General features: G+C 45.8%; 1 protein-coding gene across 1 annotated transcript in view; it reads left to right on the top strand.

The window, feature by feature from the left end:
• LOC140718294 (solute carrier family 25 member 35-like) overlaps positions 1 to 21,019 on the top strand; it is a 39,190-nt gene extending 18,171 nt beyond the window's left edge. The window contains exons 2-5 of the mRNA XM_073031834.1: positions 9,842 to 9,907; positions 13,999 to 14,151; positions 16,996 to 17,130; positions 18,746 to 21,019. Of these exons, the coding sequence (XP_072887935.1) occupies positions 9,842 to 9,907; positions 13,999 to 14,151; positions 16,996 to 17,130; positions 18,746 to 18,928 (537 nt within the window). The 3' untranslated portion in view covers positions 18,929 to 21,019. The remainder of the gene's footprint in view (positions 1 to 9,841; positions 9,908 to 13,998; positions 14,152 to 16,995; positions 17,131 to 18,745) is intronic.
• The last annotated feature ends 3,254 nt before the right edge of the window (positions 21,020 to 24,273 follow it).

Genomic DNA, 24,273 nt, shown 5'->3' with positions numbered 1-24,273 from the left:
TTTTTGTTTTCCTTTAAGACGTATCTCCAAGCTGTTAATTTTCTTCTTTCCCACACACACACACTTGTGCTATGGGTTGGAGTAGATTATATAGAACGCAAGCCAATAGAGAAGAAAATTCTGTAGGTTCTGGTCAATACCTGAACTTCCTTGGGGGCCTTGTTGGCACTGGACCGAGATCATACAGATCCAAGCTTCCGTTAAACCCCTTGAACGTGACGGATTTTCACACTCCAGAAAAAATATCCAGGGTTTCTGCTCTAGATCACCCATCTCCAGTTCCCCCATTGGAAGATGAACTCTTCTCGTGCTTCCAGCTGGGTACAGGTATCGATTATAACCACCGTGTTGATGCCAAACTCTGCCATCTTCATCAGGGATGATCCCTGGGCATGTCTAGTCCGGTGGTATTTATACCCCCGTCGTCCATCCTTTCTGATTGGTTAGTCCTCATCCAATCAGGTTTCCGCTCCCACCTTGTTTACAATCGAATCCCAGTTCTTACTTAGAGTGAGACCTTCGTCTTTGTTAAAATCCTTTTCCCCTAGTGTAATTTCAATGGCTTCCTTTACCAGGCCGTCCCAAAAGCCATTGGTGTGGCACAGCAGTTTTGGGCCATCCTCTGGTCATTGTGAATGCCGATTTTTCCAGGTAACCCAAACAGATACACCTCCCGTGCTCCTTGCTGCAGGTTTCCGCCGTCTGGCCGATATACCCTGCTCCACATTCACAGGGAATCCTGTAAACACCAACTGACCTGACTCCCGACTCCCAGGTCATCGTTGACCTGCATAAGCTGTGATTTGAGCTCCCTTACAGGATTGTGGATGGCATTAATCCGGTATTTCTTCAGGACCCTGACGATCCTTCCAGAAACCGTGGAAATACAGGGAAGACAGGCGGTAGTGCTGGGTTCATTGTTCGGTTTCCTGGTTTTTCCAGGAGGGACGGACTTTGTGCATATGAATGCCCCCAGACTAGACATGCCCAGGCATCATCCCTGATGAAGATGGCAGAGTTTGGCATCAAAACATCGGTTATAATCGATACCTGTACCCAGCTGGAAGCCCAAGAAGAGCTGCTTATTTGTCATATACACTGGGAAAACGCTCGATCCTTTTCCCCACGGGAAGTTGCTTTTGTGGGTGAGATCAATGTTAATTTCACCTGACGAACAGCAACAGGTATCCAGGAGTACACGAGGAGAATGGCTGGCACTCCAGAAATGTGCGACTACAAGGGCCAGAGCCTTCAGAAGCAGAAGGAAGAAATCTGACGCAGCTTAATTACACCAGTTTGCACCTTCTAATAATACCTACACAAACTGTTAACTGGCTCGTGTTTGTCATTTGTTGTAGTGAGGTGTGAGTGCTGTAGCTTTCTAGGTTAATTTAAGACTAATTGTTCTTGGGTCCAGGTAAATCAATTACAACCTTAACTGGACGGTGTTATTTGTATGAGGAGTATAGTCTGTCTGATAAGGAATGACTGGTTCTTTGTCTCACTGACAAAGTTCACATCAACCATTAAGCTTCCAATTCCATTAATCCCATACGGTCCACATTCCCCTTGGCTTCTACCACCCAGCTAGACACTAGGGACAATTTACAGTGGCCAATTAACCTACCACCATCGGCACATGGGAGGAAACTGGAACATAGGGAGGAGACCCATGCAAGCTCTAAACAGACAGTGTCAGAGGCTAGGACTGAACTCTCATCTCCTGCCTCTGAGTTGCTTATCCAGTAAGACTGTAAATCCAGCTTGTTAAATTACTGTTCAGGAAGAATTAGTTCAAGCGAATTTTGCTCATGTTACTAGATACTCAGCATTTTACGCATCCTGATTGTGGGATGTCAAGGTTCAGGTCTTCTGCCCACTGGTCCATCTTTTTTTATTATATATAACAATAGCAATGGGCGGTGGGGTGGAGATACGTGGAGAAAGGAGGTGTAAGGTGCTCCTTCCCTGTGCTAGCCTGCAGGCCACCCTTGGGCAAGGTGTATGGTCGTATGAGCCTCTGGAGCATATCACAGGACCACTGACGCCGGGGCAGACAATCTCTGAAGAGTATCGATAATGGCTGGGGTCACCTGTGTTGTAAAGACACTGCCCAGATGAAGGCAATAGCAAACCACTGCTGTGGAAAATTTGCCAAGAACAATCATGGTCAAGACCACGTCATACAACACGGCACATAACGATGATGAGTAACAAGGCTTCAGGCTTGTTAGACACACTAAGTCGACGTAATGTTGTTACAAGAGGATGTTGTGATGGGCCTCGAACCGGATAATTTAAAACGAACATGTGGGAATTCTGCCCTGAGTCACTGAGGCAAGAGCTTTTTGATTGGATCTTGGAAAATAAACAGAGATTTTCTTTGCCAATCGCAGCAAGATAACTAAATGGATTCTGCAGCTACATAATTAAACGGCGTTTTGAGTTTCATTCTGAACAACAAAGCCAGGTGTCGTTATTGTCTTCCTCTGTCAGTCTCGGCTCGTTTGGAGAAAATACTATTATTGCCTGAGGAAGGACGTGCTGTTAGTTGTGACAGGGAGGGAGGGGATGTTGCAAACCCGCAGTGCTTGAGCTGCAGTAGGGTCAGGCAGCAGGGAAACAGGCCTTTCTGCCCATCAAGTCCATGACAACCACCAAGCACCCATCTCGCAAATCCAACTCCACTCGTACTCTCCCCACATTTTTGTCAGCAGACCCCAGTTTCTGCCACTCACCTGCATAATTTACAGTGGCCAATTCACCACCCAACCCACACATCTAATGTTGTGGGATCCTGATGGAGGCTGTGTCCTGATGACCCCTCTTTATTTCCCTCCACAGATGCTGCCTGACCAGTTGAGTGTCTCCAGCGCTTTGTGTGTGTTGCTCAGGATTTCCAGCGTCTGCAGAATCTCTTCTGTCTCTGTGTTTGTTGCATCTTTCCTGCTGACAGCGAAGCTTCCTGGAGGACTTCACTCGGAGAGTTTGGCCTTTGACGGAGGCTGAGGTTTCAAAGTCCACAAAGCAGGCCAAAGGTGCACTCGTAAATGTGTTATCCTACTGATGCTGCTGTTACACCGTGTTTCAGCACGGCTGGAAGGATGGTTCAAGTTCAAGTTTATTGTCACCTGACTGTACGTCTGCAACCGAACGAAACGACGTTCCTCCGGATCGTGGTGCACCCACAAACATGTAACACTCAGCACGTAAACCAAATATTACCATAAATAACAAAATATAATTGAAAAGGCATGCAGATCGGGTACAGTATTCGGTAAACAGCACGCTGATCGGGTAAACAGCAAACAGTGAACAGCACGCTGATCGGGTAAACAGCAAACAGTACAGTATTCAGTAAACAGTACAGTATTCGGTAAACAGTAAACAATACAGTATTCGGTAAACAGTACAGTATTCGGTAAACAGCACGCTGATCGGGTAAACAGCAAACAATACAGTATTCAGTAAACAGTACAGTATTCGGTAAACAGCACGCTGATTGGGTAAACAGCAAACAGTACAGTATTCGGTAAACAGTACAGTATTCGGTAAACAGCACGCTGATCGGGTAAACAGCAAACAATACAGTATTCGGTAAACAGCACGCTGATCGGGTAAACAGCAAACAATACAGTATTCGGTAAACAAACAATACAGTATTCGGTAAACAGCACGCTGATCGGGTAAACAGCAAACTAAACAGCACGCTGATCGGGTAAACAGCAAACAATACAGTATTCGGTAAACAAACAATACAGTATTCGGTAAACAAACAATACAGTATTCGGTAAACAGTACAGTATTCGGTAAACGGTAAACAATACAGTATTCGGTAAACGGCAAACAGAATAGTATTCGGTAAATGGTAAACAGTACAGTATTCGGTAAACAGTACAGTATTCGGTAAACAGCAAACAGTACAGTATTCAGTAAACAGTACAGTATTCAGTAAACAGCAAACAATACAGTATTCGGTAAACAGTACAGTATTCGGTAAACAGCAAACAATACAGTATTCGGTAAACAGTACAGTATTCGGTAAACAGCAAACAGTACAGTATTCGGTAAACAGTACAGTATTCGGTAAACAGCAAACAGTGCAGTATTCGGTAAACTACAGTATTCGGTAAACAGCAAACAGTACAGTATTCGGTAAACAGTACAGTATTCGGTAAACAGTGCAGTATTCGGTAAACAGTGCAGTATTCGGTAAACAGTGCAGTATTCAGTAAAAAGCAAACAGTACAGTATTCGGTAAACAGTGCAGTATTCGGTAAACAGCAAACAATACAGTATTCGGTAAACAGTACAGTATTCAGTAAACAGCAAACAATACAGTATTCGGTAAACAGTACAGTATTCGGTAAACAGCAAACAATACAGTATTCGGTAAACAGTACAGTATTCGGTAAACAGCAAACAGTACAGTATTCGGTAAACAGTACAGTATTCGGTAAACAGCAAACAGTGCAGTATTCGGTAAACTACAGTATTCGGTAAACAGCAAACAGTACAGTATTCGGTAAACAGTACAGTATTCGGTAAACAGTGCAGTATTCGGTAAACAGTACAGTATTCGGTAAACAGTGCAGTATTCGGTAAACAGTGCAGTATTCAGTAAAAAGCAAACAGTACAGTATTTGGTAAACAGTACAGTATTCGGTAAACAGTGCAGTATTCGGTAAACAGTACAGTATTCGGTAAACAGTGCAGTATTCGGTAAACAGTGCAGTATTTGGTAAAAAGCAAACAGTACAGTATTCGGTAAACAGTGCAGTATTCGGTAAACAGTACAGTATTCAGTAAACAGTACAGTATTCGGTAAAAAGCAAACAGTACAGTATTCGGTAAACAGTACAGTATTCGGTAAACAGTACAGTATTCGGTAAACAGTGCAGTATTCGGTAAACAGTACAGTATTCGGTAAAAAGCAAACAGTACAGTATTCGGTAAACAGTACAGTATTCGGTAAACAGTACAGTATTCGGTAAACAGTACAGTATTCGGTAAAAAGCAAACAGTACAGTATTCGGTAAACAGTGCAGTATTCGGTAAACAGTGCAGTATTCGGTAAAAAGCAAACAGTACAGTATTCGGTAAAAAGCAAACAGTACAGTATTCGGTAAACAGTACAGTATTCGGTAAACAGTGCAGTATTCGGTAAACAGTGCAGTATTCGGTAAACAGTGCAGTATTTGGTAAAAAGCAAACAGTACAGTATTCGGTAAACAGTGCAGTATTCGGTAAACAGTACAGTATTCGGTAAACAGTACAGTATTCGGTAAAAAGCAAACAGTACAGTATTCGGTAAACAGTGCAGTATTCGGTAAACAGTGCAGTATTCAGTAAAAAGCAAACAGTACAGTATTCAGTAAACAGTAAACAGTACAGTATTCGGTAAACAGTACAGTATTCAGTAAACAGCAAACAGTACAGTATTCGGTAAACAGTACAGTATTCGGTAAACGGTAAACAATACAGTATTCAGTAAAAGGCAAACAGTACAGTATTTGGTAAACAGTAAACAGTACAGTATTCGGTAAACAGCAAACAATACAGTATTTGGTAAACAGTACAGTATTCGGTAAACAGCACGCTGATCGGGTAAACAGCAAACAGTACAGTATTCGGTAAACAGTAAACAGCACAGTATTCGGTAAACAGTACAGTATTCAGTAAACAGTAAACAGTACAGTATTCGGTAAACAGTACAGTATTCGGTAAACAGCACGCTGATCGGGTAAACAGCAAACAGTACAGTATTCGGTAAACAGTAAACAGCACAGTATTCGGTAAACAGTACAGTATTCGGTAAACAGCACGCTGATCGGGTAAACAGCAAACAGTACAGTATTCAGTAAACAGCAAACAGCACAGTATTCGGTAAACAGTACAGTATTCGGTAAACAGCACGCTGATCTAGTGACAAGACCTTAGCCTGAGGGAAGGTGTTTTTACCCAGTCCTGATTCTTCTGTACCTCCTTCCTGACGGAGGTGGTGGCTTGGGATTGTGGGGATTCTCAGCAATGCTCTGGGGCCTCTGTCTGCAACACTCCCGGTAAATATCACAAGTGGGCGGGAGGGGGTTTTAACTATCCTCTGCAGGGCCTCGCGGTCCGATGCCTTGTAGCCTCTGTCGCACGCAATGATGCAGCCAGACAGGACGTTCTCGATGGCGCCCCTGTAGAAAGTTGTCAGAGTGGAGCCTGGCACGCCTCGATCTCCTTGGAAAGTGCAGACGGTGAAAGGAGGAGCTGTGGGTCCAGGTCAGATTGTCCATTATGTGTACACCAAGGAACTTAAGATCCAACTTGCTTCCATCAGCTGCTGAATCAAATCAAAAAAGTTACATCTACATAGGACATCCCGAACCTTTGTAGGTGAGCTACCTTTTGGAATGTAGTCACTGTCAAATGCAGGAAATGCAACAACCACCTTGTGACAGACTGCCACACCGAGCAAGAGGAAAGTGCCCTGATTGTCTCTTTTGAAAGATGCTCTCCAGGACGTAAGGGGCAATCCCCATGCCCATCATGAGATTGTTCTGCTGCACCTTGGAGAACAGGCTGGATCTCTGTTCAACATCTCGTACAAAAGACAGCACCACTGATTCTTCCGCATATCGGACGTCGAAATGCAACTAGGACGCACACTGTGACTCAGTGTGTTACCCTCGGAGATACAACGGTCACGCTATGTGAGCAGCCCTCGTGACAGATGCCAGACAGTGATCCGTGCTGGGCTTCGAGGAGAAGCCACGTGTGTCCTGGATCACCCCAGTCATCGTTCCTGATGAAAGCTGGTGTCCTTTCGATTGAAGTGGTACAACATAGTTTTCGCCTTGTCGCTCTGAGGGTGCAGTTTCCACGCTGAGTAAATCAAGGTAGCAATCAGTGTGTGTCCTGGAAACGTCTTCGTGTTGTGCTCGCTGTTTCAGATGAATTCGATGGCCCGGCTTTCGCTGAGTTGGTTGGGCATCTTAGTCAGCATAAGGCAGTTGGGCCGAAAGGCCTGTACGTGCTGTATGAGTGTTAAAGGATGAAGGAGATGCTTCAGCCCATTTAGTAGATTCTGACTCAATGTAAATACAATCCCAGTTCATCCCACTTCCCTGCGTCTCCTGCAGACCTGGTTCAGGTGCTTGCTCAGCCAGTATACAAAAACTACAAATGAATCTGCCACTACCACTACTGCAAGGAGCGCACTGCGGACAGTGACCTCCGAAAAAACCTTTGCCAGTTCCTTTCCTCCTCAGTCCCCCAGTTCTTGACCCCCTCTGCCAGTGGCAACACCCTCTGGTTGTGAACGCTCCTGTCGGGTTCCGCGCACAATCCGGTGGGGAGACTGGGCTGGCAGCTGTTCCTGAGTCTCCAGCGTGCAGCCGCTTGCCATCTTCTTTGAAGGTTCCCACACGCCGGAGATTTAAATAACCCTGGTGTCACGTGGAGTGCAAGAGCTGTTCCAGTGACACTGCAGAGGAAAACAACAGCTGCTTCTCCTCAGGCCGCCCGCTGTGGCCGTGCGTCTCGAGGTGACTTTGAAAAGGTGCTGTGGGGACAGAGTCGCACACTTACAACGTGGAAAGAGGCCATTTGGCACGTCAGGCCTGTACCAGCTCTGTGCAAGATCAGTCTAGCTAGTATATTGCTGCAAATTCTTCCCTCGCAGATAGGCACCCAGACCCACTTTGAGCAGCACAGCTGAATCTGCTCACTACATTCTGGACCCGAAGCACTCCCAGTGCTGCCCAATTTCCCACATATCAGTTCTCGACCCCTTGGTAATCCCTTTATTCCACTCTCAGTGGCCACTTTATTAGGAACCTCCTGTATGTTCATGTTCTTCTGCTGCTGTAGCCCATCCACTGCAAGGTTCAACATGCTGTGAATTCAGAGATGCTTCTCTGCACACCACTGTTGTACCGCCTGATTATTTGAGTTATTGCTTCCTTCCTATCAACTTGAAACAGTCTGGCCTCTCTCGTTAACAAGGCGTTTCCCTCCACAGAACTGCCACTCACTAGATTTTTTTTTGTTTCTCACCATTCTCTAGAGACTGTTGTGTGTGAAAATCCCAGATCAGCAGCTTCTGAGATACTCGAACCACCCCGTCTGGCACCAGCGATCATTCCATGGTCAAAGTCACGTAGTTCACACTTCTTCCCCATCCTGATGTTTGGCCTGAGCAACAGCTGGACCTCTTGACCATGTCTGCATGCTTTTATGCATTGAGTTGCTGCCGTATGATTGGCTGATTAGATACTTGCGTTAACAAGAAGGTGGACCTCACAAAGTGCTCACTGAGTGTCTGTTCTTTACTCCTGAACTTCTTTGCAATGGGATAGCTCCTATCTATTCAGCTGCATCCTTCACAATTTTCGATATTTCCATCAGATCTCCTTGTCTCTGTACCGAAGAGGACAATACCATGCCTGAAGCTCCTCATCTATAAATGATTTTCAAACTACCTTCTACTCCTCCTCGACAGCTTTTGCATTTTCATAAAGTGCAGCACCTGAAACAAGATACAATACTTGACCTGTGACCAGACTAGTGTCTTATAAACACTTCCCTGTTCAGGGACTCTGGTCTGCTCTTGACAAAACTCAAAGAACCCGAATCTTCATTCAACCTCTACTGTCACAATGCTGGGGCTAGTTGACAGCTCTTCATGTAGAATTGAATCCATAAGCCTCTCAGAGGCCAGTCCTGGGAGCTAACTATTGTCCATTCAGGGATGGTCACCTCCTCAAAAATGGTTGAGATGATTGGTCATGATGGATCTTCCTCTTGTAACTAGGTTATTGGGCTACGGATGATCCTCACGTTCATTGCTGGCAATCGATTCCATTAATTTACACTGAATGTTAAGTAACAGCGCACAGGGAACGTCAGCTTGAAGGTGACATATTGTATTATCGGTGGCCATTTTCCAGTCACCTGCAACCCCCTGCTTGGTGCTGCCTGTTGTCTAAGTGCTTTCTAGCTTATTACTGAAGACCATCTCAAGGTCCCCACCCTCCTGTACAGAAGCAACTGGAGAGCAGCCAGGAGCTGAGAGCTGTCGGTCAGTGGACAGAAAAGGTGTGGAGGAGGTTCTGAATCAGCTTGAGACTCAGTAACTCACTCAAAGTGGAACACGCACCTTATTTTGTAAGGCTGGTCTTTAACTCATGTAATAATTTAGAGGAGATCTGATAGAGGCCAAGAGCCTTTTTCCCCCTGAGGTTGGGTGGGACTACAACCAGAGGTCAAGGATTAAGGGCGAAAGGTGAAAAGTTTAAGGGGAACACGAGAGGAAACTTCTTGACGCAGAGGGTTTTGAGAGTGTGGAATGAGCTGACAGAATAAATGGTGCCTGTGGGCTCGATTTCAACGTTTAAGAGAAGTTTGGATAGATACATGGATGGTAGGGGTATGGTCTGGTGCAGGTCAATGGGAGTAGGCAGTTTAAATGGTTTAGCATGGACTAGATGGGCTGAAGGGCCGTGTTTCTGTGCTGTGCTTCTCTATGACTCTAATTCTCTAAGTAGTAGTGAAACCTGTTTCAATTTACTGATTAGTGGTTATAAACAGATAACAGAATGCAGGGAAATGCATATCTAAATCACTGGTGTTGATGAAGCAGTCCAAAGATCCTTTGGTGGGACAGTCATTCACCCTTCACTTAAATACTCATGGGTTTACTCAATCAACACATGGGAATGCTGGGCAGAAAAGGCATTTCAGCAATTGGACTGTCTGATTCTTTATTCTCTAACCTCACTGCTGATTTCTGAAACGTGTTCCCCACAGTCCGTATACCATTTGTGAATGAACGTATTCTGTCTCTTCCCAGGTAAAGACCCACCTGCAGGCCCAGTCTGCAGCAGTCATCGCTGTGGGGCACCAGCATAACCATCAGGTACGTGCTGTTTGGACGGAGAGGCTTATGTCCTTCTGTAAAAGGGAACTGCGTTATCTTTAAATTGCTTTGAAAACAATGTTGTACCACTTCAATCAAAAGAGCATCAGCTTTCATCGGGAACGATGACGGGGTGATCCAGGAGATGAGTTGTTCAGCCCTCGTTACGTGCACATGCAGTTCAACTCTTTGAGTGAAAATGCAGGAAGTTTGAAGTTAATAACTCATCTCCTTCTACCTTAGGCCATGTACTTATCAATCACCCCTGCTGCGGACCACTTTTACAAAGAAGGGATCCGTATGCTCCACGACCGCCGGACTAAGTGTGTAAATGTAGGAGGGGACTATGTTGAAAAATAAATGTGCTAGGTTTTCTAAAATTGACTCCTTCTACCTTGGGCCACGAACTTATCAAACACCCCTTTTGTGTGTGTGTGTGTGTCATTCTGTTTTTTCTCTATATTTATTTATTATGTATTGCATTGTATTGCTGCCATAAAGTTAACAAATTTCACGACATATGCCCATGATATTAAACCTGATTCTGATTCTGAACCCAAGGCATGGAGAGAAAGTCTATCATTTTCCAGCCAGTTCCTTTTCTCTCAAATGCTGAAGGAACAGTGGACCATTCCACTAAGTGCAGCATCGTAGGAGCCTGCTGTATGCTGACACTCAAGCACTTATGTGAGCTCTTTTCAGAGGAGTGCAGATTGGGGACCAGGTTCAAGAGAGTTGGTGTGGTTTCTTCCTTTTCTTACTCAGAAATACTGAAGGTAACAAGACCATAAGACATAAGAGGCGAATTAAGCCATTCGGCCCTTTGAATCTGCTCCGCCATTCCATCGAGGTTGATCTATTATCTCTCTCCACCCCATTCTCCTGCCTTCTCCCAATAAACTTTGATGCCCTTACTAATCAAGAGCCCATCAACTTCCCCAGTTACTTGACCTCCACAGCCATGTGTGGCAGTGAATTCCACAAATTCACCACCCTCAGGCTAAAGCAATTCCTCCTCATCTCTGTTCCAAAGGCATGTCTTTCTATTCTGAGTCTGTGTCCCCCTGGCACCTCCCAAATGCCAGTACGGCAGACGTTGGCCCAGCCCAGACTTTGCAATTCAGTTGTTTGTTCTCTGAAAGAAATGAGAGAAAGTAAACGGCTGCCATTATGGACTGGATCTGCAGCAGCCTCGAGTTTTTGCTTTCCACCAGGATCGCTCACTCCATGATTCCCTTGTCCACTCGTTCCTCCCCGCTAATCTCCCTCCTGGCTTCCTCAGCAGGGCCCCAAACCTCCCTTCCAGGTGAGGCAACACTTGTGAATCTGTTGGGTTCGCCTATTGTATCAGTGCTCCTGATGTGCTCTCCTCTACACTGGCGAGACTCAACGTAAACTGGGGGACTGCCTTGTCACACATCTCCACTCCATCCTCCAGTAGCAGGATTTCCCAGTGCCCAACCAGTTTAACTCCTAACCCCATTTCCGGCCCAACATGTTGGTCCGTGGCTCCTCTTCTACGACCATGAGGCCACTCTTAGGGTGGAGGAGCAACATTTCATATTCCATCTAGGTAGCCTCCAACCTGATGGCATGAAAATCGATCTCTCCTGGTAATTTTTTCCACCTTTTCTTTTCCCCTCTCCCTTTCCTCTTCTTCTGTTCCCCCTTCCGGCCTCATATGTCTTCTCCTCACCTGCCTATCACCTCCCATCTGGTGCCCCTCCTTCTTCCCTTTCTCCCATAGCCCACTATCCTCTCCTATCAGATACCTTCTTCTCCAGCCCTTTACCCTTCCCTCCCACCTGGCTTCACCTATCACTATCTAGCTAGTCCTCATTCCCCTCCCCCAGCCTTTTTCACTCTGGCATTGTCCCCCTCGCTTTCTAGTCCTGATGGAGGGTCTTGACCCGAAATGCTACCTGATCTCCAGCATTTTGTGTGTGTGTCTGTGGACTTCCAGCCCCTTCAGAATCTCTTATGCTGGTGTTTATGCTATCACTTGTTCTGAGAGAGGATAATGTGCTGACTCTGTGCTCCTCCTGTCACAGATAGCTTGCTGTTCTGTTGGGAGCTGGCCTGTGACGATCCACAGTAAAGGTCAATAATAGTGATTCAGTTAGTTATTAACCACAGTCAAAGCTGACAGATCAAGGGAAGGGTGGCCAAGTCTGGCCTGACGTGAAATGATGACAGTTTGCATTTTCCATTCTGAAGTTTAATCCCGACACTGAACATTTCATCACAACTCGAATTATTCAGTAACTGAGGGGAGAGCAGGGGAATTGGACACTGGTTCTTGTCACTGTGGAATCACAACTGTACAGAAACACCCTTAATTTGATCAAGGTCAGGTTAAACTGGTTAGGTTAACAGATTAAACTCGCCAGATTCAGTAGTGACTAGATTTCCTGATGTACCACAACAATATGTTTTCTCGGGATCACTTCTCCCCCAGAAACTCTCCCCTCCTTTATCAATCACTCCTTCCTCGGAGACTCCAAACTAGATATGTGCTCCCAGAGGTTAATTTATTATCAAACGATGTCCACAGTGCACAACTCTAAGATTCATCTTCTCCAGATTCTGATCTTACGTGGCGAAACAAAGAAAATCATGGAGGTCGTGCAAAGAAAATGTCAATCCCCCCCCCCCCCACTCAGAAAAAACCGACAAGAAAACCAACCACCAAATCCCCTCTCCTCGCACAAAAAAACTAAACAAATCACATCACGTGGCAACAAGAAAGAATGGGTGAAAACACAGAAGATAAAAACCATAAGACTGAAAAGTGCACAGACCACAGTTCAAATCCATAAACTCAGAACTGCGGTAACATCCATCGAGAGGGAGGCCTCTCAAATGCAGGGGCCTACCCTCTGGCAACAGGGAGTGAGAGGCCTCCTTCTCCGGAAGCAGAGATCCTTCACTGTGGCAGAGTTCATGCTCTCCCCTTCATCCCCTCCCCCTTCACTATCACAGGTCATAGTCACAGTTGGGAGCTTGATATCCAAGAATACATCTTGTATCAAAAGGGCAAGCAGGTAGGCCGAGGGGGTGGGTTGGCTCTGTTGGTAAAACATGAAATCAGATCCTTTGAATAGGATTGGATATGTAGAGTCCTTTGAATAGAGTCAAGTAACTATGAGAGTGAAAGACCCTGATTGGAGTTATATTCAGGCCCACGAACGGTAGCCAGGATGTAGGATATAAATTTCAACAGGAAATAGAAAAGGTTTGTAATAAGGGTAATTTCGCAATAATCATAGCGGATTTCAATATGCAGGTAGACTGGGAAGATCAGGTTCCTTCTGGATCCCAAGAGAGGGAATTTGTAGAATGTTGTAAATTAATTATAAGTGCTTTAGAAATTGTGGGAAAAAACTGACTTCCAAAACTGTTCCAGTATAGAACAAGACCAAAACATGTGTGTCAGTGTAGCTGTCTCAGTTTTACATCTATCACAATAACTACCAACATTAGGAAAGACTTTAGACAGTCTCTCCTTCGTCAAATAGTAATGATGTACAATTTTAAATTGAATCAATGAATGGCTAGCACAAATCGAGGAAGAGTTAACCAACTTCAAGATCCGCATCCAGTCCTCCGTTATAAAAGTCAAATTAAGTTCCTTTTCCCAATCTTGTTTAATCTTAAAGAAAGGGCGCTTATCCCTCTACCTCACTACTTTTTTTTGTAATACTCATTTAATTTAACTATATTTTAAAATATATATATGTACTTTGTGTGTGTGTGTGTATGTACATATATATGTGTATATATATATGTGTGTGTGTATATATGTATATATATGTGTATATATATGTATGTATATATACATACACACACACACACACTGTAATTCACAGTTTTTTCTCTATTATTATGTATGACATTTTACTGCTGCCACAAAGACACAAATTTAATGACAAATGCCAGTGATTCTGATGATTCCCTTCCCCCATATTCTTTCCTCCCCTTCTCTCCCCCGCCCCCCCCCACAAGAGAGTGCTATGTAAGAGTGAGGACGTGCCTGATTTTTCTCTCTCGTAGAGTGGTTTTTTCTGAGCTTCCTGTGTTTTCAACCCCAGGGTGTTGGAACTGCCTTCTTGGCGATCTACAGGCGGCAAGGGTTCCAGGGACTCTGGCGGGGGGTGAGCGGTGCTGTTCCCCGGGTAATGATTGGATCCGCGGCTCAGCTCGCTACGTTCGACTCCGCCAAGCAGCTAGTGAAAGACCAGCAGGTGAGTGTCCTGTTGGATTAGGAACTGGCCCGGTGGGATGATGCCGTTTTAATGTACAATTAATAAGTGTGTAATGAATTTAGTGTTCAGTTCTGGTCACCTCATTCTGGGAAGAATGTGGAAACTTTAGAAAGGCCATAGGGAAGATTTGCCATGCTGCTGCCTGGGCTAGAGTGCACGCCTTATGAGGGTAGGTTGAACAAGCCAGGGCTTTTCTCTTTGGAGCCAAGGAGGATGAGAGGTGTCTTGATAAAAATGTGTAAGATAATAAGCATAGAGAATGTGGACAGCTAGCGGCTTTTCCCCAGGGGCGCCAATGGCTAAATCAAAAGGGCACAATTTTAAGGTGATTGGAGGAAAGTATAGGGGTGTGCCAAAGGAATGTGTTTCACATTGAGAGTGGTGGGTGTGTGGAATATGCTTTCGGGGTGGTGTTAGAGGCAGATACATTAGGGGCAATTAAGAGACTCTTAGTTAGGCATATGGATGAAAGAAAAATGGAGGATTATGTGGGTGGAAAGTATTAGATTGATTTTAGAGTAGATTAAAAGGACAGCACAACCTGATGAATTGAAAGGGCTGTACTATGTTCTATGCTAATCTGGTTTTTATTACAACTGGCTTTTACTAGTGTGGAGCCCTGGGGTGTTTTGGTGTGAAAATAGGGAGGAGAAAGGGTGGGAGAAGGCTCCTCTTCCTCTTAACTAAACCCATCGGAACAAATCTGACAGCACGATGAGGCTGAACCATGCCATCCGTTTTAACCTCAGGTTACGTGTAGAGATTGGCTCCAGTAACCTGACTACAGAGGGGAAAATCAGCTCTGGATGCTGCTTCTAATCCATGTTCAAGGGCAAGAAACAGGAGAAGGAGTAGGCCATTCAGTCCCTCGTACCTGCTGCACCATTCAATTTTACCTCAAGGCCACCAACTCATACAAACGCCTATCCCTTACTTCCCGTAGTTCTGGACTGTTCAACTGAATCCCAGTTGTCCAGGGCAGAGAATTCCAAAGCTTCACCACCCCTGAATCCTTTCTTCGGTTTTAAACAGTGACCCTTATTTTGACACTGTGATCCCAGTTCAATGCACTGTATTGAGGGGGGGGGGGGGGGGAATCACCCTGCTATTTACCCTGCTAAGCTCCAGAAGAACATTACGTCATTACGTATTTCCCTGGGATTGCCTCTCCTTGTTCTAAGCTCCTTGGACCTTCGACCTATTCTACTTAATCACACACACAAGACAAAGGAGCAGAAGTAGGCCATTCGGCCCATCGAGTCTGCTCCGCCACTCCACTATTCTCCCATCTAGTTCCAATGTCCAGCTTCCCCCCCCCCCCCCAACCCTTGATACCCTGGCTAATTAGATACCTATCAATCTCCTCCTTAAACACCCTCAATGATCGGGCCTCCACAGCTGTATGTGGCAACAAATTCCATAAATCCACGATCTAATAATCTCATAGATCAGTCAATCCCCATCCCAGTGTTTGATTTGGTTGCACTCTTTCTATCTCAAGTGCAAACTTTCATTAGGGGGAACCAGAGCCGTATACAATATTCCAGGTGTGGCCTTATCAGTTCCTTCATTGTAACATCTGCAGGTGCCTCTGTCACCTCTGATATGGACTATGGGACATTAAATTGATTGTGTTATAGTTACTATTCTATAGATTTGTTCACAGGGAAATGAATCTCAGGGTTGTATATACTGACGTATATGTACTTCGATAATAAAATTTACTTTAAACTTTGAACTTAAGTGCATAGAGATTCCAGAGCTGAGAACCATAGTATAAAATCAGGGGTAACTGTGCTTCTGCTGAAGCAGGAAGGTCAAAAAGTGATTTAACAGAAGTGCTAAGGGGACTGAGCCAGGCAATGATCTTGGCATCTCGTGCTGTCCTAGGCTGAATTTCCAATCCTGTTCTATTACCATTATGAAAGTGGCCAGGTAGTCAGCCTGCAGCTCTAATGACTTGCCTACCCTTTGATTCCCCTCAACTTCTGCCAAAGCCCACTCACATGCCCTAGTTACATCCAGCCTCCATTACTTTCCTGCCCAGCTATGCACCTTCCACCCTCGAACAGCTTCAATCTGTCCAAGTCTCCGTGGCTTGTATCAGTCCCATTGCGGGTTGAGCCAACTCCTGGATAAAGCAGCTGCCACCAGGACCTGAAACGAAGAAACAATTCACTACCACTGCTTCAGGATGTTGTACATTGATTGAAGCATCAGTACTGGCCTGAGCGACCCAACTCCACCATGGGTCCATGGCACAGTCCCTTATATCAACCTGAGCTGCCTGCAGAACCCCGGTTTAAGGTCCCATTCGTGAGTTGACACCTTTGATGCAAAGGAGGGGTTTGGGGGTTTGAGGTTTGCAAATCTTGTTTCTTTTTCATTTTTGTGCGAGGAGGGAGGAGTTGACGTCTTGTCTTTCAACAACTTCCATGGTTTTCCTTTGATTCATTTCTACCTGGAGAAGACAAATTTCAGAGTTGTATTCTGCATGCATACTTTGATAATAAAATGAAGCTTTGAAGTTATTTATTGGAGAGATGTGGAGCAGGTGAAGGATACCGAGGCAACACTGCCTTGAAGGGGGAACAGTAATTTCCCAGATCTTTAGATCTTTGCAAGGCGTCAGTATAACTCAAGGAGCAGATTTGAAAGTGTGCACTTGAGTTGTATTGATGTCAGTAATATTGGATTCCAACTCTCTCGTATTGTCACGTGCAGTATTGCCAATTTAGGTATCGAGGGAGTTCATTGATAATTGAATTGAATAAAGGAGAATTTATAACTTTATCGTGTTTATTGCAATTTATTTTAATGTAGCTGTTCCACACTGACAGCTGGTTGGCCAGCTTGCTGGGAGGGATGATGAGCAGTGTCGCCGTGGTGATCACCATGACTCCTTTTGATGTCATCAGTACCAGACTCTACAACCAACCGGTCGATGAGGTTGGCAAGGTAGGTGCCCTCCCCACAGCCTAACCACTCGGGCAGCTATGATGTAACAATGGAATTATATCAGCTCACCCTGCCCCAGCCTCCACCCGCCCCCAATCACCCCATCTGTCATGGCTGGCATGGGGTGAATCTGTACTTATAGAAAAGGAAGTCCCGAGGAGAAGTAAGCCACCTCCCCAATTCTTCAGCCAATGGAGCAGGAGTCCTGTCTGTCGGAGAGGCAAACTACATAATTATCTCCAGTGGTGAGGCGGGGAGGCTAAGTGGGCAAATAAGCCATGATCAACATTTAATACTTTGATCTATTCCTCTTTTCTGATCTCTCGATTGTTCAGTGCTCTTTCTAAATCACACTGAGCTGCAGGACTCTGGCTCTAATCCTTAACTTACTGCAATAAAACTAGTTAGCCTGAGGTCTGGAAGGGAGGGCTCCAGATTTTGATTGCCAACCAGCCTGGATGTGACTCTCGGTTGAAGTTAGGCTGTGAGTTGGTCCCATCCGTTATCCAGTAGCTTTCAGGCTGGTGGCAATGCAATGGGTCCATGGCGAGAGCTTGTTGAGGGCTGACAGGTTGTTGCTGTGGCGATCGCCATGGCGTCTGTCGGTGTCATCAGCAGTGAGCGATAGCAAGAGGCTCAAAGTTCAGGGTAAATCTATTATCAAACTATGCATATGTCACCACATACAACTCTTGAGGTTTATTTTCTCGCAGGTATTCACAGTAGAACAAAGTAATGCAATAGAGTCAGTGAAAAACTACACACCAAGACTGACAAACATCCAATATGCAAAAGACAAACTGTGCAAATACAATTTTAAAACAAATAATAATAATAATAATAAATAGGTAAATAGAACACGAGTTGTAGAGGCCTTGGAAGCGAGTCCATAGGTTTTGGAATCAGCTGAGTGAAGTTACCCACACTGGTTCAGAGGTCTGATGGTTGAAGGGTGATGACTGTTCGTCAACCTGGTGGTGTCGGACCTAAGGCTCCTGTACCACCACCTTGTCGGCAGCAGTGTGAAGAGAGAATGCCTTGGATGATGGGACCTCTACAACTAAACACAAATGCTGTTCCAACTCCCGGCTCTTCTTGGTATCCAGTTCAATTTTTTAGAAATACATACTTCACAATCAACCTTAATCCTGTGTGCCAGGGTACAGCTCGATTGTTGCAATTTTCACGGGAGACAATTTTAACCCACTTCTCCCACGGGACGGAAAGGGCCTCAGAATGGGTCAGGTTGGCCTGATGCCTTGTTGACAGTGATTGCACGCTGACCAGCGGTGTCCAATGCATCAGGCGTTTGACCTCCTCTTACTCATACAAGCGGGGCACTCTCTCAGGAATCCACTGTGGGTCTTTGCGGGATCAGTCCGCTGAGCTGCCTCATTGGGTGCCTGTGACGGACCCGTAGCCCCAAAGCACAGTCAGCTCTTTGTTCTCTGAGTGGACACCAGTCGATGCACTCGGGCAGCCAGCCACCCTAAGGTCAAAGCCCTCTTCGTTTTATTTGAACTCTGCTTCTCAGTGAGCTCTAAGCGTGGGGGGGGCGGGTTGTGATGTCCCTTTAAGAAGGACCTGCTTGATTTTAACCTTTTTATTCTTGTAGGGAAAGCATTACAGGGGATTCTGGGACTGCTTGCTGAAGGTCTCGAGTAAAGAAGGGCTCCTGGGTCTGTACAAGGGGATCGGACCCAGCTACTTCCGCCTGGGACCGCACACGGTGTTCAGCCTGCTCCTGTGGGACGAACTGAAGAAGCTGGCTTACCCTAGCTACCAGGAGAAAATCTGAGCTCCCCCAGCAGCCGGGAGGTAAACGTACTGGGGGCGAGACTTCCTGTTATAGAAGGACAGAGGGGGCGACGTCCCCACTGGTGAGAAAGAAAGGTGTCCCCGCTCACAAGTTAAGCGGAGAGATTGTTATTATTTAACTATGCTGAAAGACAGGCCACACCACCGCTCGTTTCTACTGAAGTTCCCCTCACATCAAATGCCCCAATGGATCGATCGCTCTGTGGTGTTGCGAACCCAGCTCTGTGTAGTGAGGGAGTTACACTGGGTCTATTAGAAGGGCCCAGGGATAGATCTGCCCACATGTTGGTCTGGAGCAGCAGCAGAAATAACTTGGGGACTAAATCACAAAGGACAACCTTATGTTGATCTGTCCCTTCAACACGCAAAAGCCTTACTATGTCTCTCTTGTCACTTTCCCTGCTAGACCGGGGACCCCTTCTCTCTCTCTCCAACTCAGACAGCGCAGCCCACAGCTGCAGTGGAAAAATAACCCTTGTTCTTTGTGGAATCAGGGCGATCCATTCTGTCTGCTTTTTAAGCCTCACTGCTGGGCAGTCCAACTTATCTAAAAAAAAGGGTTGGACATTCAGCTACCCGATAGTGCAGAGAAGTGGGTAGTGCAGGCATCCATTGTCAGCAGCAGGTGCCCCTTGGTCAGATTCCTCAGCAGTCCCCCGTCAAACACTGCACAGGTCCGGTGTAAGGCAGGTTAACTGTGGAGTAAGGTTCCTTCATGCTTCAAAAGTCAGCGCAATTCCCCGTAGAGGGTCATAGAAAGATACAGGCTCTTCACCCACTGAGTCTGCACTCAGCGTTAACACCTTCTTAATGTGGAAAGTCTTTTATTCTGCCCACGTTCCCGTGAACTCCTCCCCAGATCCCCCCACGTGCCTACACAGTAGGGGCCATCTTCAGCTCACCCACCCGCACATCTTTGGGATGTGGGAGGGAAACCAGGACACCGGATAAAACGCGTACAGTCACAGGAAGAACGTGGAAGCTCCACGCAGACAGCACTGGAACGTGGAATCAAACCCTTGTGTGATGTTTTTGAACCTATATTATCTGCCCCCCCCCCAGTCTCTTTAAGTGGATGGCTCTATTCTGACTGAGCTGAGGGCAATATTAACAATCAGAGCGAGGGTATCCGGGGCCAGATGTGGATCTAAATGACATTACCATTCAGTGAAGGCCCCTTCTCCAGACTAATTATGAATGGAGTTCCATATAACACCGGTCTTTTCTCAACTACAAAGCCAACTAATGCAAAGTGCAATTCAATTTGAGGATAAACGCACAAAGCTGTTAAATTTTTGAAGAGGCAGCGTACGTAGACGACACTGCTGTCAACGTCTCGTGGGCACAGAAGGTCTGGGTTTTGGTTGACGGAACAAGCAGCACAGTGCAGCAACTCATCAACTTGAGGTGCCTGACTGAAGTCAAAAGACTGAAACTTTGCAATGCTGGAGCAAGAGCTGCCGGTTGTGGAAAAACCCACGAGCTTAGCCAAAGCTGCACCAAAAAGTATGCCAGTGAGATCTCCAGTGCGATGGCTTTGCTCCCCAGGTTGCAGTCCTGAGCCACACGCTGTCTGTGGCTTCCAAAGGAAAGATGCAGTCGATATGAGTTGTCTACTAACATTGAGATTGTTGCTACCCCAGTGAAGTGCCTTTCATTGTAGTCTACACTCTGAACCTCAGTACACTCGGATAGGCTGGAACTGCCCGAAAGGATCACTCAACTGCTGCATCGTTCTGTGTCCACTTCAGCTCCAGCTGTACTACAGATCGTTGTGTGCCCTACAGATCGTAGATCATGTGTACCCTGTAGATCACTCGAACCAAACTTGTACAATGAACATTAAGGATCACTATTGCCCCCAGCTGATCATGTCCTGTAGAACACAGTCTACACGAGGGTTTACTGCACACCCAATAAGCACTGATTATCCTAAGGATTACTTTTGCCATCCCTACATCGTGGATTTTGTCCACACGGATCACGGTGTCCAGGGAATTACTCTAACCCTTTGTGCCTTTTACTCTTGTCTAACACTTATAAAAAGACGAAAATAAATAAGAGTTGTGAACTGCGTTGAATGATCTGAATTGTTACAATTGTGGTAACGAGGGTTTTAAAACTGAGCTAACGCGATGAGATCACAGCTGGTCACAAAACGGGCCGCGTTTATAATTAGAGTCGCAGAAGGTGTGCGTGAACCCAACAGAAGTGGGGGGGGGGGAAGGCTGGGGCGTGGTAGAGGTGATGGGTGATTGTGGTGGTTTATTCTCTGGAGTAGCAGCAGTCCGCTGGTGGAACTCAGAAGGCCAAGCAGCATCTGTGGCCAGGAGTTCCTTTCCACACGTTTCTCCCACCCAACCCAAAGATGCTGCAGAGTTTCTCTTAACAGATTGTTTGTTGAAACTGCTGTCTCTCGTGTCTCTGACTTGAACTCTGGTCTCCTTTGGACTGATCAGCGGCAAGATGGGGGGAAGCTAAAATCTCCAGCTGGGTTTGGATCTAATAGGTACAGCCATTGGCAAAACCCACTCTCTCACTCAGTCCTGTTTTAACAGACCTTCCCTTCTGCTGCCTTTGTGAACTCACCAGAAACCACAGATCATGACAAGCAGCTGTGCTACGTAGACCATATATTAAGAGCACAAGGCAGGGCAGTAGGGTTAGGCCATTCAGCCCATCAAGTCTGCTCTGCCATTTGATCACAGTTAGTTTATTATCCTTCTCACCTACCATTCTTCTGCCTTCCCCCCGTAACCTTTGACACTGTAACCAGAATAAGGAATGGAAAAGAGGGAAGGGGGTTCGACGCTCACCTGCTGTAGTTTCACATCAATGAAGATGGGGATGTTTTGGATGGGCCTGAAGTCACACCTGGGCCAGATATTGTTACCTACTGTTCATAAATCTCAAACAAAGCTTCAACAAAACATCAAAATGTAACCAAAGATAAACTGACAAGATTGCTCCAAATTATGAGCCAAAGCTTCTGAAAACAAGTCCTAATTTTGGATTTGGGCATTGTAAATGAAGCAATAAAAGTACATTTCCTTGTAGCTTACATCACGATTTGAGACAACTGCCTTGGCAAAACTAATCTGGGGAACTACACGTGTGTCTTTTCTAATCCATTGAAGGTATGTGGTGTCACCAGTGAGGCCAGCCCTGACCTTGAGTAGCTACTGGTGAGGCAGGATTTTGAAGTGCTGTACACATTGTGGTGAAGGGCTCTTTGTGGCAAAGAGGTGGCAAATGCAGGCGGTACGCAGGGAGACGTGAAGGTGGTGGCATTTCCATGTCCATGACCCGCTTTTCCTTCCCGTTGCCATAAGTCACAATTCGGATGGTCGTGGATATTGGTGGCTTGGGCTGAGGCATTTGATGTTGAGGTGCTCGCTGAGCTGGGCAATTGGCTTGCAGACATTTCATCACGATATTGTTTATTCGAAGTCAACGCCATCTTCGAACCCCCAAAGAGCCAAAGAAACGCGAGCCAATAGAACTCAAAGGTCAGCCGAAGGGATAGCCAATCGGGACCGAGGCAAGTGTTTCCAGAGAGAAACACCAACAACCGCGCAGTGAGGATGTCACCTCGACTGGTGACGAAACGTCCGCAGGCCAATTGCCAAGCTCGGCGAACACCACAATAGCAAATAAATCACAGGTCGAAGAAGTTGTTCCATTTTAAGCAGATGTTACCCATAGAAGGGATAATGCACTGCAGATGTTTACGTACCATCCTAAATGGAATTTTCTCTCCTAAACTATAAAGAAAATTGGTCAGCCAGCCTCTGGGCCTGAGTGACAAAGTGAGAATATCGTTCTGTGACATTAAATCTGTGATAGTATCTAAACGCTATCCTTGCATAGGCTTTATCCAGCTTATATCTCTGATTCCTTGAAATGGGTAAAAGTCAGGGCCATTTTAAGAGCATGAGGAGCAGAATCAGGCCATTCAGCCCATCGAGTCTGCTCTGCATTTGATCATTGCTTACAGTCATAGAATACTACACAGAAACAGGTCCTTTGGCTGATCTAGTCCATACTGAAGCATTAATCTGCCTAGCCCCATCGACCTGTACCTAGATCAGAGCCCTCCATTCTACACCCATCCACATACCTATCCAAATTCCCTTAAATGTTGAAATCGACCCCACATCCACCACTTGTGATGGCAGATCATTCCATGCTCTCACCATCCTCTGAGTGAAGAAGACCTCCCTCATTTTCTCATCTTTCAGCCTTAACCAATGACCTCTAGTTGTAGTCTCACACAGCCTCCGTGGAAAAAGCCTTCTTGCATTTACCCTATCCATATCCCTCATAACTTTGTATACCTCTATCAAATCTCCCCTCAATCTTCTTCATTCTCGGGAATAAAATCCTAACCTATTCAACCTTTCCCTAGAACTCAGGTCTTCAACTCCCGGCAACGTCTCTGCAAATTTTCTCTGCAGATTTTCAATCTATTTACATCCACTGTAGGTCATCATCATTACGTGCCGTGTTGCTCATTACGTGCCGTGTTGCATGACATGGGCAATCTTGTTCTTTCCAAGACCATAATTGCTTTTGCCCATTTGTCCTACAGAAGTGGTTTTCCATTGGTTCTTCTGTGCAGTGTCTTTACAAGATGGGTGACCCCAGCTATTGTCAATATGCTGTTCAGAGATTGTCTACATGACGTCAATGGTCGCATAACCAGGACTTGTGACAAGCACCAGCTGCTCATACGACCATTTGCCACCTGCTCCCATGACACATGTGACCCTGATCGAGGGGCTAAGCAGGTGTTACACCTTGCCCAATAGGCTAGCAGAGGGAAGGGGTGCCTTACACCTCCTTCAGTACAGACGTATCTCCTCCCTGCCCCCCCCCCCCCCCCCAGTTCCGGTAGGTAGGTGACTAAAACTGCACACAATATTCATAACTAGGCCTCGCCAACAATGTATACAATTTCAACATAAAATTCCAACACCTGTACTCAATATTTATGAAGGCTAATGTGCCAAAGACATCCTTTACGACCCTATCCACATGCAATGCCATTTTCAAGGAATTTTGGATCTGTATTCCCAGATTCCTCACCGCTCACCGTGTAAGACCCTCCCTGGTTTGTTCTTCCAAAGTACAACACTTCACACTTGACTGCATTAATCCATCTGCCATTTTTCAGCCGATTTATCCAGCTGGTCCAGATCCCACTGCAAGCCAGGATAGCCATCCTCACTGTCCACTACACCCCTAATCTTGGTGCCATCCGCAAATTCGATAAACCAGTTTATCATCCAGATCATTGACACAGATGACAAACAATAATGAACC

This window comes from Hemitrygon akajei, chromosome 29, assembly GCF_048418815.1.
Source record: "Hemitrygon akajei chromosome 29, sHemAka1.3, whole genome shotgun sequence".
Lineage (NCBI taxonomy): Eukaryota > Metazoa > Chordata > Chondrichthyes > Myliobatiformes > Dasyatidae > Hemitrygon > Hemitrygon akajei.
Note: the sequence above shows the minus strand (reverse complement) of the source record. Positions and strands in the feature narration are given on the sequence as shown.